This window comes from Bos javanicus, chromosome 16 (assembly GCF_032452875.1).
Source record: "Bos javanicus breed banteng chromosome 16, ARS-OSU_banteng_1.0, whole genome shotgun sequence".
NCBI classification, from domain to species: Eukaryota; Metazoa; Chordata; class Mammalia; order Artiodactyla; family Bovidae; genus Bos; species Bos javanicus.
Window position 1 is genome coordinate 38280663 of NC_083883.1, and position 21689 is coordinate 38302351.

The 21689-nt window shown below is 33.6% G+C and overlaps 1 protein-coding gene across 3 annotated transcripts in view; it reads right to left on the reverse strand.

Moving 5' to 3' along the window:
* Positions 1–759: 759 nt before the first annotated feature.
* Positions 760–21689, reverse strand: part of KIFAP3 (kinesin associated protein 3) — a 157465-nt gene continuing 136535 nt past the window's right edge. For all 3 annotated transcript variants that reach the window (XM_061382571.1, XM_061382572.1, XM_061382574.1), the window contains one exon: positions 760–1219. In XM_061382571.1, the coding sequence (XP_061238555.1) occupies positions 1111–1219 (109 nt within the window). In that variant the 3' untranslated portion in view covers positions 760–1110. The remainder of the gene's footprint in view (positions 1220–21689) is intronic.

Here is a 21689-nt window from a genome sequence, read left to right on the forward strand (position 1 = left end):
TCCAGTTCTACTAATTTATTCTTAAAATATGAATCAAGTCCAATAAATAGTATAGTAGACCAATGAGATTTTAAATTCTTGTCTTTGATCTATGAATTCACTTCAAAGCCTCATATAATTTCTTCCACAGCAGGTGTTCAAGGAAATATCTGTATATTGTATTTATTTTATTTGCTCTGTTTTTCAAGTAAGTTTTTCCATATTATAACATGAATGAATTACTTTCACAACTCATTATTATATCTTTCCACTTCTACCTATCTCGTAAAAACAAGTGAACAAATGGGAAATGGGTATGTAAGTGAGCAAAATATTTTGTTCTTTAGTTTTTGTCAATGAGACTTAGCTTTTCCATAATTTAGACTTCATGAATAATAAAATTAAAAAACCCAATACTAACCTAGTTTCATGTATACTAATATATGTTCTAGGTTTTCTATATTAAAATCAGAAAGACAAAATTAATTTGAATTAACTGCTGAAGAAACTCTACTCACAATGTAATTATAGCATATGTTCCACCATTAATCAAAAAATCATAGTTAATAACTTTGGGAAGCAACCTTTCAGGCACATGGCATGAAATAAAAAAGGTGATATTCTTTTTATAAATTTTAAAGGTAGCACTATCATGTGAAATACTCAAGAGTTTACAAGGGGGAAAAAAGGGGCAGGAAAAAAATAAAATTTATATGCACTCTATATAAGCATGTAACTCCTCATGAAACTCATTAAATAGAAACACATGATTTTTGCCAATTCATTTGTACTTTATGCTTCTTTTTAATAGAAATTAAGTTAGTCAATTAATGTACATAATGCAGTGTTTGTTTTCCAGTCTAGGTGCTTTTCAGCATTCACTTTTGAGTCTCATGGTAAATGGTACTCAGCATCGGGATGTGGTTTGATGAGTGAACAGGGTCAAGCATCAACTGTACTTAACATAGGACAGAAGGGGTTCAAGTTAACCTGCAGCTAACAACAGGGAAAATTAAAGAGAGACACAGACCTGCAAACAGTATCAACATGCATTATTAGGCCGAGATTCAAAGTTAACCCAACCCACACAGACGCCTTTTCAACTGAGAGCACACAAGGAGAGGGATGACTTTATCGAGATCCACAGCCATAGAAGTAAGGTTCATCAGGGCGGAATCCATAAGCTGTGGCAGGGCGTCCAAGAATGCCGACAGACTGGCCAAAGCCATCCATTCCAAGGCTAAAAAGAGAAAGAGGAAGAGTCAGTTATATTCTTCATCCCAATGCAGGTCAAGTAAGAGGCCTGGAGATTTACACCTCCGAAATTCTCTCTAGCAGCAAAATAACTTACGTGGCTGGCTATTATTATTTTTTCTTCTTTAAATTAGTACAGCCATAAAAATGTTTATTAATAACTGTTTAATTCTAATAACATGTTAAAAATGTTAAAAATCTCTGTCACCAGGCATCATTCAGGGCAAAGAGAAAGATCAGAAAAGTTTTAATAAATTACATTCATACATGGCTTATATGCCAGAATATGAAAATATTTTACATGTTAGCAAATATCAGTAATAGAATATGGAAATGCTAGGAAATGATAAAATTAAAACTAGTAGAGTTTTGCTATTTATAATAAGATCTCTATTCCATAGGACTAATCCACTATTAGTAAGGACATGCAATTGAGTTTTAGCAGTAATCTCTCACTCAGAACCAAATCATACAAGACTATGACTAAAGAAGATAAAGAATTTTTTAAAATTTGGAAGTTAGCCAGATTTGATATGCAAATTCTTCTTCTGACTCTTCAATGCAAAAAAAAAAAAAAAAGACTAAATAGTGCATGTTTTGAGTTATAGCAAGCTGATTATAACGGTAGATTGAAGTTACAAATGTAGATTGAAACATGGATAAACTATTACTTAAAAATTTTATCTAATAATAAATTTAGAACAAAAAGCACTTTTAAAGAGTCAGAGAATTATTAAACACTTAGCAAAATGACAAGATACTTATTTTGCCAGGCAAATGTGGCAGCTCTAACATGCTCATGCATAGCTCATGCAGTGAATGCCAGTGAGCTTATTTCCAAACAAAAGAAATTATTTATAATGCAGAAATGTAAGCTTTGAAAAATAAATATATTTAAATGATTTAAGACTGAGATTATGCTAAATGGAAAGACACTTTCCCCTTTATCAGCAAAATCTCAACGATTAAAAAATATATTCATATAGGCAGTAACTTCCTCTTACAACATAAGATTATAGGTTAAAACACTTTAGAAGTAACTATTAAAATGTTAAGGTTTTAAATAATTTGTGTGCATGTGTTGGATTAGGACTAAATACTAAAAATAAAGGGCATATGTTAATAATTTATGTGAATCTACCTTGCAGGGGAATGGGATTTCTGAAATACAAGGTTTATGTTAGAATCTGTAATGAAAGATCCTGGACAGATCAAACTTTTGGGCTCCTTCTATATCAAAAATTGTGTCTGTTATTTCTAAAAGCTGTTTGAAATTTTTAAGTCTGAATTTTATTTTGAAATGCCAAAATGTAAGTATGTCCTTCCCACTTTGGTCCCATGAAAAAAAAGATTAAATTTTCTGATAAAGGGAAATTATTACCCTAAGAGGTAGCTTTAAAGATGTTTTAGAAATTAATGGAGTCCATGACTAGACACATCTGTATCAGTTTAAAAACAGGAAAAGTTGGCCATTGAAAAATTTTCCCTTGAAGCACTAAGGCTAACAAATACTCATGTAACTAAACAACTCTCAATTACATAAAGGATGGCTATATAGCCTGTGGATTTTATTTTAGCTCCTTTCCTTTTTCATCTTTCAGCTACTTCCTCCTTACATTTTAAAGCATCTCTTCTGAAGCTAAATAGCAGGAGACTTAGGTAAAACTCGATTTAATTTTGTCTTTATCAGTCTAGCAGCTGTGGTGAGACTACTTTCAAGAACTTGGAAACAAGAGGCATATGATTGATCAGTGAATATATATGCAAAAGTGCCTTCAAAACAGAACATCTCACAACAGAACAATATGACCGCAATTCTATCTAAAACGTGATGATGATACTGAGAAGAGAGTCTGTCAGCCATGTTGGCACAGAATAAGGAGCTCTTCAGAGGCAACGCTGTAGTAGAACCAACCCAAGCAACTCCTTGGTGTGACTTATAACATCATCAGGTCTACATGACCATTTTCACAGGCTTGTCCTCATTGAAGAAGGGGCCTCAACAAAGGTTCTGAGTCTGAAGTTATTATATATTCAAACTGCAAAGCTATTTTTTATTTCTATGACCAATAAGCAAATGTCTAATTACTCTTTCCTCATATGACCTGCCAACAAGACATTAAGTTTATCTGCCTGATAATTATACTTTCATTGTAAATTGACAAATGGATATTGTTTTTATGTCAGTCACATTTTTTGATAAGAATTATGTATCCCCATGTCAGTGAAAGTAAGACCAAACCTTGAACATCAGAGTTTGAATTTCCAAGCCTGCAGCTTTACTGTGATAAACTTTTATTTATGCACTCAACCCAGTGACAACACACAAGCCGATTTTTTGAAGTTCCATAAATACCATTTGGGAAAATTTTTCAAATAAGAGAATTTGAAATCAACTCATAAAATGAGTTTTTCTAAAATTATCCATCATGATCGAATTGCTGTTTAAAGAATATCTGAAACATTGTAACCAGTTTGGGTGATAACTCTCATGTAAGTCCTACATCCTTTTATATTATGAAAGATCAATCATATCCCTACAATTAATATCTTCTAAGTAAAATTAACTCTGAAACAGAATAGTTTGATTCTTTAGTCACTTATTTGGTTCTAATATAGTGGGGAAGTTAGACTTCTGGGGATGCTAAAACCTGGAGATAGATATTCTTTTGGGACATGTGGATGCTTTATTTTCTCCCTTGGCATAAAGATGTAGCCTTGTTAATGCTGAATCTGGTTCAAAACCAGGAGAGCCTAATGTAAGTTTTCCGAATAGAAGCAGATAGATTATATAAATTCTGCTGGAAAGGGATAGACACATGAAAATAAAAGGAAGTGTCACAGCAAAAACTGTCTTTTCCTAATCCACTAAGACTTGACTTAAGAGTACACGGTATTAAAGCCACTTGCACGTCGTCACCAGGGCCCTTGCGAACCAAGAGAAACTACTGTGATACGCCGTACCTGCTTTTGCTCTATGTGACCAACCTGCTTCAGACGAGACTTCGTGTATTTGGCTGTTTATATTGGAATTTTACCCAAACTTGCATGTGTGTTTCTGTAAGTAGGTATTCTCTTCCTGGTACCCTAACCTACATAAAAAGCTGTGTGTTCCTTTAGATTAGAATATGCCACCACTAGACCACGTTTTCTTTACAAGACTGATTATGTGGTGTCATTTCACCTTTACTTAACCTCAACATCCAGATATCATATTTTAGACCTCTCAATTAGAAAAATACCAAACGCAAATACTGTTTCTTGAAAATATATAATTCTAAAGAAAATGGCTACTGTTTGCTGTGAAAAGACACCTAGGAAAGGTAAGACCCCCTCCAATTCATTTGCTATTAAGTTTCATGTCCCAAGAACAATGATTTTGGGGTACTTAGAAAAAATAGTAAGTTCTTCCTAAGTTAAAATATATATTTAAAGTTCAAATTAAAACCACACCTAGGTTTTATTTTTAAACAATCATTTAGAGATCTAATTAGCATTCAGCAAGCAAAAGACTAAATTTTCTGTAATATTTACAAGGCTTCAGAATAAATTTTCAACAGCATTCATTAGAATTCTAAACTTGAGATGATTCAGAGAGGGAGGAAAAAAAGAAATCCAGATATGACAAGTGATGCTTCACATGCAGCACATGACAAGGGGATGGCAGCCAGCAGGGAGTCCTAGGCACTCCGAGGCGCTGCTGAGACTTCTGTGCCAGAGAAGATGGCATTCCTGTAGAAACAGAAAAATCACCTACCTCTGGCTGTTTGTGAGGCTTAATTAGTGCGTATTTGTAAAGCACTTTGAAATCCTTGGGTGAAAAGTGCTGCATAAGTGAAAAGCATTATCATTATTTTATTAATGTTAGATAAAAGCAATGCAAGTTTTTTCTTCTTTGAAATTTCCACGTCAGCAAAACGAATGCAAAGCAAATCATGAATGTTAGTGGATACTGCAGGAAAAAAAAAGGATACACTCAAGTCAAGTTCTCTTTTCACAGACGCATAGTATCTTTGACTTGTAAACATTCTTAGAAATAATCTATTCTACCCTTTCATTCACAACACCTTTTACAGGGTCTATACAGTTCTTGTCATAACACTTCCATCATACTACACTGTCAAGGCAGTTCACCCCTTCTATAGATATATCAAACCATTAGAAAGTTCTTTATGATAGTGAGCTGAAATCTGGTTCTATTGGTCCTAGAATTACCTTCTCAAACCACACAAGAAGTCTAATTATTCTTTAATATGACTACTTTACAACTCTCATTTAATCAATCCTCATGACATGATCTCTAAAATCATTTGCTTTCTAAAGCATTTTGATTTTTTTTTTCCAGTATTTATCTTAAAATAAGCTGAAATGAAGGCAGTACTTATGTGGTCTGAAACCAGCATAGAACATAAAGATGAGATCCTGTTTCTGACTCTTCGCTAATATAGGCCCAAACTGTGTTGATCTTGAATGAAAATTTTAAGGTATCATTACTGCAATATGGCTTACATTGACTGTGTATGCGTACAACTGTGTGTAATATACACATGGACACACATGAAATTGATAACTTAAAACTACCATGTTTAATTTCATGTTTTTAGCTTGGGTCTTTGGGGATTCTGTTCTCCCTATGCTAAAATCTTTCATGACAATATATTTACAAGTAGGAAACAGTGATATATTAATTATCTATCTTTGTGATCTATAAGATAATACTGAAGGCTGGAATTCTTTTGGGATTGTCAAGTGAAAGGATTTAGCATTTTTTGGAGGAAACAGCTCCAGGATATTATAACACTGTATAAAATAATTTAGTAATAGTCTTCTAGAACAGCTCATTCTTTTTATTAATTACTCCAGTATACTGATCATAGAACCAAAGTCAGTATGTTTATCTTTCTTTCTAAGTAGACTGTAAATTTATCATCAGATAAATTTATATTTTCAGCTTAAGTATGATTTGTCACGGGAAGTTTATGTCTATGTCCTTTGTACATCCATCCATTCAAATAGTACATGAGTTTCTATAATGTGCTAAATATAGTGTTGAGAGTCAATGTTAAAAACAAAGGATGTGGTGCTTGGAAGGCAGTAAAATAAACAAGACATGGTCCCTGACCATGGATTGGCGGCAACTAACACGGAAACAAAATCTGATAATATGCTGTGTTACCCTAGTACATTTATAAATTACCACAGAGGAGAATAGGATCAAACATTTAATACAATGTGAGAATATACCAGAGGTTGTACAAATTGTTACAGGAGAATCTCAAGAACTACAAAGCCTTTATAGAAAGCACTTTGCCTTTTAATGTATCTGTCACTTCCTGACATAGTAATTTGTTGTAAGCACCATGAATGGTAAGAACTATCTTATCTATTGCCTTCCCACTAGCATCTAATATTATTTCTGACATGGATTGGATTTCAAAAAGCATTTGATTGCATGAATGGATGAATCTTAAAGGAAAAGCAGGATTTCACAAGTGGAAAGAGAAAATTCCTGGTAATGTGACAGCCTGAGCAAGAGAAAAGGCTGAAGAAGAGCAAACGATTTGCAATGGAAGCAGCAGCAGGAGATAAAAGGTAGAAAGAGGGAATTTTAAGACTGGATTTTGAAAGCTCTTCATATGCCACATGCGTGTGTCCATGCTAAGTCACTTCAGTTGTGTCTGACTCTTTGTGACCCTATGGATTATAGCCCTCCAGGTTCCTCTGTCCATGGGATTTTCCCAGCAAGTATACCAGAGTGGGTTTCCATGCCTTCCTCCAGGGGATCTTCCCAACTCAGGGACTGAACCTGTGTCTCTTACATCTCCGTATTGGCAGGCGTGTTCTTCACCACCAGCACCACCTGTGAAGCCCTCATATGCCACACTAAGAATCAAATACTTCTGGAGAATTGTCAGTGGTTTTTAAGAAGGGAAACAACTTACTTCTGTGTTTTAGAAAGATAACTGGGGTGACAAGCAGTTGAGAAGCAACAGCACAGGGCACATTTAAGAGAATATTAAGGCTGTCCATATGTGAAGTACCGTAAGTCTGTAGAGGCAATGGCAGAACTAACTATGATCAGATATGCTACATTTCATGACAAAAAGGTATCTTTTCTCTTTTGAAATGGATTTTTAAGCTATACCTTTACTATTTATTAACTGAGAATGAGGAGAAAGAATTTCAAAAATGGCCAAAAGTTTGAAGCTATAATTAACTGGAATGAAACATTTTTTACCCCTTTAATATGGGAATATGTTTCATCAAATAACTAAGAGGTTGTAGTACTCCATGTATTAATAGAAGAAATCAGACTGTAGAAGCAGTTTGTCTTTTTATTGAATAGGAAGAGTTGGGTTATTCTGGCACAGAGAAACATATTTTTTTCTGGAAAGTCATATATATAGCAACAAGAAAACTGTGGATTGAATGAGATAATGCCTATAAAACTATACCTAACACTTGTATGTTGTTGCTGTTGTCGTTCAGTCGGTAAGCCATGTTCGACTCTTGAGACCCAGTAGACTGTAGCCTGCCAGGCTTCTCTGTCCATGGGAATTCTCAGGCAAGAATACTAGAGTGGGTTGCCATTTCCTTCTCCAGGGATTTTCCCGACCCAGGGATCAAACTTGCGTCTCCTGCATTGGCAAGTGGATTCTTTACCACTGAGCCATCTTTGAATACAATACAAATGAGCCACATTTATATGCATTATAAATAATGATGCATTATTTAATCAAAATCTAAGTGTTTGCAATTTACAGGTCTACCACTAGATGGAGAGCTTGCTTTATCACTGAGTACCACTTTTACAAAGTTTGAAAGCAAGCTTCATCAAATTTAAGCTTCTCAGCATATTTAACATTGACAGAATGTGGTTTCCATTGCTTTTTCATATAATTTATATCTTCAATTTATATATTTGATATAATTTATATATATTTAAGCAGTTGAATTAAATAGGAATCTCTTATCATTCATTTATAAAAAGTTTGTGAATGAGGCGGCATATGAAAAGAACAGAAGATGCTGATTGTCCTGGACACTGAAAAATGTACTGCATTTATAATGTTAAAGTACTACTGTCACAGGAAAGCTTCTAAAATTATCATTTAACTTGTCAATAACACTTTGTTTCTATAAATGTATATACAGTAGATAGATATTTTAGGTTGCTCAAAGGTGTTACTTTTTGTTTTTGGCTTGAGCCTTTGTATTATTGAGAAAATGAGTAGAGTGAAGCAGTCTTTTAATGAGTTTCACCAATATATGTAATTTAGCTGACACTTTCCATTTAGTTTTCTTTTAATCTTTTATATGCATGATTATCACCTTTTCCTTTATTCTGATAAAATTAAATGGCTAGAGAATCTTCAAAAAATCATATTCTTTGTGAAATCAAACTAAGTAATAGTTTTCTCAAAATTAAGGGTAAATGACAGTAGGAGTGGGAGGTTGTATTTAATGTATAAATTTGGAACTACTAAAAATTTTTTTTGGAAAAGACACCTGTCAGTTCTAAGGGGAAAATACCACCTCAGGGGCAAATCCTTTCAATTTCAATTTAGTTACTCTACTCAGATGCTTCAGATAAAAACCAATTTGTACTAATGATAGAGAAAGCATGTGTAAAATAGTCATTGATTTATTTCAAATTCAAAGAAGTTCCATTTCATGGACACTCTCCTAATATCATTCAATTTATACTTATTATACATCTTAATTTGTTATTTAACCCATCTACAAGCCTAGTTTAATGATTATATTTTTCATGTGGAGATATTACAGTTGGTACTTTTTCATATTATATTATCTAGCCCTTTTTATTTTTAAAAAACTTTTTACAATCTCATTTAGATTCTTATATTAACTCCAGTTCTTGGGCACCCTAGGTCTTTTGCCATTGCTTCTGACATTTCTTCATGACAGTCTCTTTCTTCATGAGCTTCATAATTTTTTACTGTGTTCAACTTTAGGTTTTTTTGCTGTTTTTTGCCTGTCTGCTAGCTGTTGAGCTTGGGAACACTTCTACTGAGAGGTTCCATATTTATCATACATCAAGGTCCTGGGTTTCACTTTCCTGAAACCATTTGAAAGATAATTTCTTGACTTGGGGTTTCCTGAACTAGATGTATAGTATAAATTCTGACTCCACATGTTTGCATGGACCAAGTGTATGATTCCTCTCCCTCATGAGTGACTATCTTCCCCATCTAAGACCCTATCTAGGGTCTGAGGGCAGAAGACAAGTTTTAGTTACTTTTCTGGGCTGGTGAATTAAAATCATCTAGTCCTCTTTTCAACTGAAGAGAAAAAGGCAGCTTGTTGAAGTTCCAGGCTCTATATAGGGAATTTAGAATTCAGTTTTATCTTTCTATACCATGTAACCTATACCTAGTTCAATATTCTTGTGGTAGTTCTTTTGTGTGTGTCATGTAGGGTTATATTCTACCTTTTCTATATCTATATAGGAAGGGGTACCCAAGTCAGGTTAGTTTACCATCTTGCTGGAGTCCCTTCTACTTTACTCTTATTAATCTGCTTTGCACATCAAAGGAAACAATTTATAAGTCCTATATTTCTGTGACTCAAAACTGGCTTTCTTGAACAGAACAATGACTTGAAAGAAATGACTGGAGCTGACAAAAGATATTTTCTTTTCTCTTATCTGTAGCAGTGTTGTAGCGCTCTAATAGGTGCCTCATAGAAGTTGTCAGATGTGACTGTGATGCTGGAGTGAATTCTTACTGAAATCTATAATGGTCTCAAAAGTTCTATAGCAATCTTTTAATGAAAGTATATCATCTTGTAATCTTTAACTTGAATTTCTTCAATTTAGTACAAGGACTTCTTGAAATTAGCAGTTTTATAATATCAAGTAATGCCTCAGTTCATACCACCAAATGTTAAGGGAACTTGCTGAGCTGCTTAAGTAACCCCTAGGTCAATAAACTGAGTCATTAGCACCTCTTTTAAAGAATTGTTTGTCTGTTACTGGTTCAACATTTATATAATCTGTCATAATACTTTGGTTTTTTTAAGGTACAAAAATTACTGCTGTAGGCTTAAAGTAGAAAGTTTAAGTAGCGATGTTTTCACAGTGATAGTTTGACCATACTGTCTGGTATCGAGTGAGTTAAAGCCTGAACACCACAGCTAATTACTATATAATGCTAACCTTAGTTGCTGGTTCATTTTGAGACTCTTTAAAATATGAACTGTGTATTTTACCCCTATGCACTCTCTTAATGATTTGTTTTTTTAGACTGAAATCACTTCCAGCCATCAGTTAGGCTCTTGGTCTCTACATATGCACTTCTCTAAGCACAAATATTTCTTTTTCCTATTGGTCTGCCAGCTCTGTCAGAGCAAATTTCACTTTAAACTAAATGCTATGATACTTAAAACCTCTTGGATTACTCAGGCTGCTAGTGTGATCTATGACCTTCCAAGAATGACAGCTGAACTTTCCAATTTGCTTATACTGCTTGGGGAACTAAAAGCACATGCCAAAGAGAAAAATGTTTCTGATGTTGAACAGAGAGGAGAGTTCTTGTTGGAGGTGGGAGCAGGAGACTATTAAGTACTGAAAAATACTAATAAGAAATGAAAAGAAACTAAACATGCTGTAAAGTCTAAGAGCGCGAGCGTAATTCAAAAGTTAATGCTGGCATTAAAAACTTTTTAGTCCAGTTAAAATATGAATAATGACCTTCAGTAACTGAAATTTAAACACCAACCAGAATCTTAGGAAGATAATGCACTATCAAAATGAACAAGTTCAAGAGATGGAACCAAAATGACCACAAATACCACACCTAATGGGCTATATCAACTCCCCATCATTCTTTATAAAACACACAGAAACCCGACATCTAGATATAATTGAAGAGGTAAGGTAATATCATATCTAATATGCATGTTACCCCTACTGACATATCAGTCTCTTCTAAATTAAAAATTAATGTTATGCTTCTGGTAAAACCTGGTCTACAAAGTCCTTAAATAAATAATACAGTTTGGGAATATTTTTATACAGTTTTGAAACTTTTAACTTTCTTTTACTACCTTTCATAAGAGATACACAAATGTTAGTTGTAAAAAAAAAATCTTAAAAATCTTATCAAATATATGTTAATATAAAGTTTCCAATTTATGCCCTAGTCTACTTATTTATTTGTCTCAGTAATTTTTAGGCTAAGCAGCCTTCAAATTACCTTTGGCTAATAAAAATCAAGTGGTGATTGATAAAGACCTTTTTTCATAGCTAAATCAAATTAAATAATATTTTCCTAAAATTGAGGGCACAAATATGGATACTAGAAACTATATTTAAACAAATTAAAAGTGCATGTTTTTAACTTGATTCTAAATGAGTTTATAATATCAAATATACAACGAGCATTTCCTTACATTATCATGACATTCTGTTTTTTAATAAGAAGATTGATTTATTCTTTAAATTCTATAGTGCTTTACAATTTTCAAGTTTCATACACATGATTTCCCATGATCCAATAAAAACACCTTTGCCCCCACCCGCATCTTGCCCCTCCCCCTCCCCCTTCCCTCTGGTAACCACTAGTCTGTTCTCTATATCTGTGAGTCTGCATTTTTGTTTTATTCACTAGTTTGCCATATATTTTAGATTCTGCATAGAAGTGATATCATACAGTATTTACTTTTTTCTCTGTCTGACTTATTTCACTTAGCATAATTAAAACATATACTGGGCAGTGATATACAGGTATATTCAGCCACTAACTCAGTAGTTTCAGTAATCAATACAGGTCAGATAAATATTCAATAGTTATTTAGTGCCTTCTAGAGCACTTAATGGAGAAGGCAATGGCACCCCACTCCAGTACTCTTGCCTGGAAAATCCCATGGATGGAGGAGCCTGGTGGGCTGCAGTCCATGGGGTTGCTAAGAGTTGGACACGACTGAGCGACTTCCCTTTCACTTTTCACTTTCATGCACTGGAGAAGGAAATGGCAACCCACTCCGGTATTCTTGCCTGGAGAATCCCAGGGACGGGGGAGCCTGGTGGGCTGCCGTCTATGGGGTTGCACAGAGTCGGACATGACTGAAGTGACTTAGCAGTAGCAGAGCACTTAAGATCTCAGAACATTACATAATACACCAATATTGCATTTAGCACTAGAAGAACAGGTACCAAAGTAAATCTCTACTCAAATTTTATAAACTCTCTTGGTTCCCGAGAATGCATTTATTATATTATAGGTCTGTACAAAAGAAGGTAAATTCATTTTCTACTTAGGTCTAAGGCTAATTTTCAGTTGTCAAGATACAACCTGATTGAAACCATCCTGGTCAACCAGGTTGCAGTCTTGTGATGCTGAAACAAGGTATTTCTAATATTTTCTTCATAGGATGGGGCTAAGCACCTTTTGCAAGCACTGACAAGCAAATTCAGTGCAGACTGGAATGCAGAAGTATACAATTCTAAAGATTACTTTTCTGACTGTGTCCCCTTACTATATTTTAAATTGAAGTTATTATTTTCAAAGTGACATAAGGAAACACACTTTTTTTCTTTAATCACTGATGTAAATGGCATTTTTCTCCCTTGTGATTATGTTTACAAATTCAGCAAAACAAACTTAAGTATGAGCTTATCAACAACTCCTGCATTTTATTAAAGTTAGTGGGGTGCAATGACCTCAAAACCAGAATATCTGGATATGATTTATGTCTCTACTGATACAACTTGTTTCAGTCTTTATCTGTAACTTTCTTTGTCACGATTTTTCTTTTTTTGTGTGTGTGGTAAAATAATAATGGCTATCCCTTTTAACATCTCTCTGCCTTGAGATTATTGTATTTCCAAGTCTCTTACAAGAACAGTACAAAGACTCTTACAGCATGTATTTGGTGTTGTTATTGTTATGACATATGAAAATGATAGAGCCTTCCCTAAAAATACTTAAGAAATTCTGGCTCCTGCCATATAATCCAGACTGTTAAGAGATATTCTATCATACTTGGCATGCTTCTTACACATGCTTTCTGTTTGCCTTTACAGAGCTCTTACATAATTCATAAAGATTTATGCCAACACATAGGCAACTAATTGTTGTTGCACTAAAATAATGCCATGGCCAATCATATCTTTCTTTACCATAGTGAGACTGGACTGCTTATATAAATAAAATTATTCAATCAAAATCCTTCAGATGCTATGTCAAGATTGATGCAAATGATACAGCACCTTTAGGGATGAATAATATGGGGAAAGTCTCTTTACACGCTTTTTCATCTTATTTTATATTCTGGGAGTTTATTTTGAAAGTAGTAAATCAAGGATAAAGTTTTTCGTTATTCCACACAAATCATCACTTCCCACATCGCATAAATTCCTGTACTTAGGTTTACTGCTATAGTGTTGGCTTTTCTTTGAAAAGGGCACAAGGTTATAGAAGTGTTTAGGGTGGGTATTTTCATTCTGTGATGTTCGCTGTCTTGGGATTGTGCCAACCTGACAATATGGGATACATAAGCAAAGCTGGGCAACTATGAGGAGAATTCTTCAGAGAGATGGGAATGTACCATAAATTTTTGAGATCACAGGCAGTACAGGGTTTTAAGTAGTATTTCCAACGGGCACATAGGTATATCTCTATTAGTTATTTCAAGTATAAAGGACAAGGAAAGATTAAAAATTGATTTAAAATGATGATGGTGCCCACCTGCTGATGAAAAATACTACTTCCTTCCCCCAGATTTTAGAAGAAAAAGGCAAGATGCAACTGTAGGATACTGACATAGTTTCTGTTTTCCCTTAGATTATACAGAGAATGAGTTGAGCTATATTCACCCAATATTTATAAAGTCCTTAAAATCCAGAAATCCTAAAAAAATAAAACATTTTGAGACTTTTAAGAATTCCTGCTTTTTACTACCTCAAGAGATTTCAGCATGGAGTTTAAGCACCCATGTGAATACAGCTTTATGGGGTTTCTTGTATCAGTTTAAGTTACAGTTGTAATTTAAAAATTTACTTGCCTAACTATGATCATAGAAGCCTCCTCCCATCCTTTCACATTTGAGGGGCTCTAAATTAGCCACTTGAAATTGTCCACACAAATCTGGATTCCTTTTTAAGATTGCTTTGCCTTTTAAGTTCTGACAGGCCAATATAAAGGTGCTTTGTTTTTGGCTGGAAAAACCTGAAATGGAAAGATTTCTGAAAGAGTGGGATGTATCAACTTTAGATAAAGCTAAACAAAAAAGACTGGCTTAAAAATATATTAAAGTATGTTATATTATTTGATACAGAATGCAGACTTATGTCCACAAGAGATGATATTCAGAAAATCATTAACTATGCTCCTCTCTATATATCTATTCAAAAGACTATTTAAAGCCTTTAATTTTGACTATAAGCACAAGAAAGCATTTGTTGGTTATGCCTGTCTAGTCTGAAATACGTAGCTTTTATGTAAAAACCAACATAGACATACATAGATTTTTACGTTCACCAATAATTAATGATAAAAGTATAAAGTTTAGAAAAATACTAATCATTCTTTTCAAACACAAAAACAAAGCATCATTTAAAAATAGATTCTACAGCAGAGTGTCACATTTGTCTCTCTGAAGTAGATCTGAGTTATATTTAGTTGGCAGAGCCGCTGAATACTTAACGAGATTACCAAGTGATTTGGGCTACCACTGAAAAACTTCATATTGGCCTAAAATTCCTACAAGTAAATGAAGGGGGTGACGTAGGATGAGATGGCTGGATGGCATCACTACTCAATGGACATGAGTTTGAGCAAACTCTGAGAGCTAGTGAAGGACAGGAAACCTGGTGTGCTGTCGTCCATGGGTTCGCAGAGTTGGACATGACTTAGAGACTGAACAACAACAACAAAATCTACAGGATTATAGTTCATAGTTAATCCCCTTAATTCCAGAGTTCCCTTCCATAACCCTCAATGGAGGCTTACTGCCTTTTTTTAAAAATGAGAAAATCTAATGCATTTGAACAAATCTAAAACTCTTTCAATTAAAAATTTTCAGAATTCATCAACAGCTATGGTATCAGCATTAAAAAAAGATCAATGACTAAACTGTTTTCTCTCTTGTTTCCTTGGAAATATCTACCTAACCATACCTACCTCCTTCCTTCCCTATCTACCTTACTATGTAAAGTGAAAGCTTTCTACTGAGTAAATCTTTGCTCATGAGATAGGAGACATCAGAAAGCAAAATTTACATCAAGCTCTTTGACACAATATCTCTTCAAATCTCACTATTCAAATTATGTTTTGTAGGACACTGACATGTTTCTAAAGAGGCGTTCTGTTACATAGGTACAAAAAGCTGTTGTCTGAATCAGTCCCTCCAAAGTGCTTACTGTTATAATGAAGTAACTGAATTCTAGTGAATCATCAGACCATTAAAGAGCAGTATTATTAAACAGCCTATATAAAACTCAGGAGGTTGTATTTTAATAATAATGTAATTCTTTGCCAAATATTGCACTGCTTAGGTTAAAATGCAAAAATATTAATCTGTTTACTTATTTATCTAAGAAAATTCATCACAATATCTTTAAAAATTATTTTTATTTTTTCTGGTTTTGAAATATTATTGACATATAATATTGTCATTAGATTATCTTTTTTCTTCTGGAAGAAAATGTTAAAGGTATAATCTTTTGTGAACAGAAATAAGTTAACAAATAGCATGCTCTTAAAAAAGTGTCTATGATATTATGGTATTCTTCTCTAATGATTAATTGGTGTTGTCTAAAGATTAAGGACAAGTAAAAAATGTTTAAGACATTTATGTCATGGGGACACACACACACATTTAACCAAGGTGTGAGAACAATATAAACGTTGGCAGGAACATGTAGAAGACCACTGGTATATAAAAACTGACACTGTACTTAGTATTAATTATTTAATTATTTCAAAGCCTGATAATACTATTACTTTTAAAAATCTTTTTAAAGAGTGAAATAAAGAATAATAAATAGGATACTTTAAGTCATTTCAAAAAACTATATTTTAACCCTGAACTATGGATATCCTTTCTCAATGGGAAAAAGATTATTTCTTATTGATTTCTATCCTTTGAGCCCATCCAAGTGTTTCTAAATTAAAAAGGTTACTGAATAAAATAAATTTTAAATGTTAAAAATAAAACATTAAATGTACATTCTTACTTCTATTGTATTTTTATTCAATACTCTATAAAGTTATTTTCATTCATCATCACAGAAACTTTAAGTAAAAATTAAAAGTTTCTTTTGGAAATAAAATAATCTCCAATAGTATATAATCTGTACTTCTGATAAACTGATTATCAACAGGTCAACTAGATAAGACCCAATAATAAGAAAGTAACAAGATCAAAAAACCTTTTATTCATTTTAAGTATGTGGTAAAATTTGTTTCTACAAAACATAGGCTATTTGACAATGAAAACTAATATAAAACTTGTAATATTTGTTTAATAATACTGCTCTTTAATGGTCTGATGATACACTAGAATTCAGTTACTTCATTATAACAGTAAGCACTTTGGAGGGACTGATTCAGACAACAGCTTTTTGTACCTATGTAACAGAACGCCTCTTTAGAAACATGTCAGTGTCCTACAAAACATAATTTGAATAGTGAGATTTGAAGAGATATTGTGTCAAAGAGCTTGATGTAAATTTTGCTTTCTGATGTCTCCTATCTCATGAGCAAAGATTTACTCAGTAGAAAGCTTTCATTTTACATAGTAAGGTAGATAGGGAAGGAAGGAGGTAGGTATGGTTAGGTAGATATTTCCAAGGAAACAAGAGAGAAAACATTACAAGCTTCTTTTGACAATAATTTTTTAAAGCTAGAGAAAGCTTACATTCAGTATAGATGGTACTTTTCAGTATAGGTATATTCAACTGGATATGTGGTAGTGTAACACATGTGCACTAAGATTTTCTTAAGCATAACAGTCAAGGCAATCACCTTTATGTATACAAATTACTACAATTAAAAAGGCAGTTTTTTATGTTATGTAGGTTACTAAATTTTCCTATTTAGCTTAGGCTCCTACCAACAACTTTATATTACAAGCACATAATACTATATATACATCTTGATTATATATTTAATAAATATTACACATTGTGCATTTGAAATGATTTTATTTACATTTTAAAAAGATCACAGTGGTTACTCTGGGGAAAAAATGGATTGCAAGAGAAGGTAAATATGGAAGCAGGGAAGTCAGGAGGCTATTTTGAATGGTTTAGGTGACAGATGATGGTGGCGTGGACTAGGGTACTAACGGTGAATATGGAAAGAAAAGGCCAAGTTTGAGACAGTCTAGTAATGAAAACAACAGGACTCGTAGATGATTTGCACTGGAGATAGTGGTAATAGTGAAGAAAAGGGAGGAACCAGGGGAAACTCTAAAGTTTATGGCTTGAACTTTGGTTGACAGTGACATTTGCTGAAGTGGAAGATTAGAGCAGGCACCTATTTGCATGTGGGAAACCAAAAGTTAAGTCTCATGATTTTACTAAACATTCAATTCAGTATATTAAATAGAAGAGAGGTATCAGATAAAAATACAAGCCTTTAGATAGTATTAACATTTAATGACATGGGATCTGGATGAAACCCTCTATCTAGGTAGTGGGTGCAGTTACAGAAGAGGGCTCCCCTAAATGATAGGGATAGAGAACAGGGTCGAAGTTCTACAGTAACCAGCATTTAGTGGTGAAAAGGAAGTGGCTTATCGAGCAGAGAACACTGGGAAGGAATGGATAAGATCCTAGGAGGAAAGTTAAATGGGGTGCTTTGAAAGCTGAAAAAGGGCCAGTTTCAAAAAAGCAGGGCCTGGACATGTGTGTCAAACACTGCTGAGAGTTAAAGACGAGAACAGTCCATGGATTTGGCAATTTGAAGCTTATGAATGTTCTGGACAAAACTGGAGAAACAGAAGAGTGAATGGGAGTCTTTTGAGATGTACTGTACGAAGAGAAATGAGAAATGGGTAGAGGTTGGAATGTGATGTTGGGGCAAGGAGTTTAACTTTGGAGATTTCACACTGAGTTTATATGCAGACAGGAATGATTTAGTAGAAGGGAGAAGAATGATGACATGAAAGAAGACTTCAGGAAGGCAAGAAGGGATGGGGTTCCAAGTGAAATGAATCAACTGGACTTTGAAGAAAAAGGCACTTTCTTCACTGTAATAGAGGGAAGAGAGTGAGGTGGAGTAAAAGTAAGAATAGACACCTGGAGGTAAGGAGATAACCTTGGGCAAGCTGCTTAACTCAATAAGCTTTGGTTTTCCTAATGTCTCCTTCTCTGAGTTGTTGTGAAGATCAAATTAGACAAGGGATATAATAATAGCAATTAGCATACTGTCTGGCACTCAGTAAATATATTTCAATAAATGCCACATTATCATTAATCAGCATATCTCAAATTATAGACAGATTTGAAACAACTTTAGAGAATAACATTTTAAATAATACAATTAGAATAAAGACTAAGTCTGTATGGCATTGAAGCCTGCATGTTTCTGTTCCATTCTAGCAATTTCATTTAAAATTGAACTGGATGGTTTACGTTATAGAAATGAACTTTTTGGAGCAGTTTCACTTGTTTAAGATTTTTCTTTCATTTTTTAAAGACCAACAAAAACTTTAAAAAATTGTTTTGTGCAGGGATTTTCTGTGAACTTTCATGTCCAGAATTTTGAATGGGTTATGGACTGTCTGATGCAGATTTAAAAGTAGTGGAAAAACAAAGAAGAAAACTACTTAACAGCCCCCAATACCCTCAAATACAGAGTCTAAAAATTCTGCTTTAGTTTCCATCATTTTTTTCCCACATGCAAACTTTCATGTTATAGTCTAACTACACGTAGATAGGCTTATTTGGAAACACTAATTCTAAAAGCACAAGCTACAGTTTTGAAGTTCAACATTTCTACATTATATCAAATATCTTCTGAAAAGGCAAGGGTAGTGCTATACATCCTTTTCTCTTAAAATTTTCAAGCCATTCTTTTTTCTTACCCTTCTCCTCTTATTGGGGTAACTAACAGGCACTTTACCCAAAGTGTGTCCTCTGTTTTATCAGAAGATCTGACTCTACTTCCCCAATTTAGAATCTTATTCTGTGCTTCAACATATTTTTCAACTGTTGTTTTTATGACAGTTATATAAATCAATGAACTGGTATTACACACTGCTGATGAAAATAGAAATAATTTATTTTGTGAAAACAAGCGGCCATAACAGAAACTGACTTCATTGGTGAGAAACCAGAAGCAGATTTCTTTTATATATTTTAGAACATTTCATATTTATGTATAATGTGATCTATGTAAACATATAATATTAATAAAATATATTTATCAATGCCCATCATCTAAATTGGCATTCTAAAAGTGAATTTCTTGACAGAGATAAGTTCCAGCTACCAACCAGTAAATAAGTCAGTAATAAAGATAATAAGTTTAAGTGAAAAATAAATTTAGCAACATATATTAACTGAATCAAATGATTAATGCTTCAACTGGGGGGGTTTCATTGTAGCAAAAAATAAATGTGACTTTATTGTACTTCACTATGAAGATGTATATGTTTAACAATGTATAAGATTCAGTTTGCTTATATGTGATTTTGAATTTCCACTGATTTATTCAACAGATATTTATAGCATTTCCAGTATTTGTAAGGACCCATATAGTAAGATGGTTCGGTGGATACCTAAAATGATGTAAGAATAGCTCTTACAATGTAGAGGTCAAGTTTTTTGAAATCCTTTAAATACTATGAAATCTTCTCTGAAGTCAAAAGTGAAAAATAATGTTCTGACTTATTAAATAAACTCATTAAGTGCAAATTTATGTTGAAACTGAATATATAACATAATCCAAGAAATAAAAAAACTAGCTTCTTTATTTGAGGAGAAGGAGAGGTTTGAGCTTTCAAGAGCATTAAACTAGACCTAATTTGAACACTGATGGTAGTACATGTGCATGTGCAGTCACTCCCTCACCCTGCCCCTCCTCATATGCACACCTTTCTCCTCTCAGCTTATTAACATTCTAAATCTTTCTCCCAGGTTTGGCCTTGCAACCACTTACTTGATAAAACAGGTCACTCAGAAAGGAAGAACAACCAATAAAAGGAATTACAAAGACAACAAGATTAAACTGATTGCCCTGTTTTCATACACTGTAGCTGAAATCTGCAAATATGCAGTTGGCTGTGTTTTGGCATTTAACAGCATGCGATCAGTAAGGAGGAGGAAATTTTATTCTCATTAACGGTTGCAGATTTACTGCAGTGAAAAAGGGCTATGTAACTCGAGATGTGACAGTACAGAAAGATCAAAGCCTTGGACTGGAAACCAAATAAACCCTCTGGCTACTTCCTGCAAGGAAAATTCACTTTGGCAATGTAAAACAGAGCCCAGTTAAAAACTACTCTCAGTTTTATGAGCTGTCATAGCAGCTCAAGTGGTTTGGACCGGTTGAGTTTAGAACATTTTATTTCCTTGTTTTTGTCTTAGATACTTCTGTAAGCAGTTTTATAGACTTTAAAACACACACACACACAATAACAAATAAACAAAAAAAGAAACTCTTTTCTTTTGGTTGAAACTGAGAACGTAACCACTAAACTTATTAAAACAGGCAAGTCTTCATTTGCACATTCCTTTCTCATTTACTACAGTTTAATATTTTGCCATTAGATTTATTTGGCAATATACATTTACTTTAATAATTCATCTGTAATCTGTACAATCCCTATTCAAAATAAGTGCAAATCAGTTTACAGAACCCATATGGCTCATATCTGAGGGGTGAGCTATTTGTAATAGCACATCTGGAAGGTCTACGGGCAATATGGAGAATATGGGAATTAATTAACTTTACACTAAAAAACCTATAGGCTCTAAGTTTCATCTATTTTAAAAAATTATTTAAGAAAAAAAATTTGGTTCACGTTTCTAATACAGGGGCTTTCAAAACAATTAATCGTAAATACTTTAAATCACGTTGTTAAATCAATCAAAACACAGACAGGCTAGACAAACCGACCCCTAAGTTTAGGAGTAAGCTCAGATTCACTGGATTCAGACTTAAGGGAAATAAAAGATGACATGCTCTATTTTCCTTTCTCTTTTATTTTTCTGGAGGGGTGGTAGTGCTTATCAACCAAATTGCTTATAATTTAAAAATTCTCATTAGATTATAAATAAGCAAGTCTTTGTAATGTGTATCCTATTCTCTTAAAAAAATTCATTTAAAAAAAAAATAAGAGCATTTTATTGGTCAAATTTATCATAAAAGCAGTCATCCATGCTTAAGGGCTTTATCCTTTCTTTTTAAATTTATAACTCATTTCTGTATATCTGTACAGCCAACAAAAATGCTATTAATACATATTAAAATGAATGAACTTTA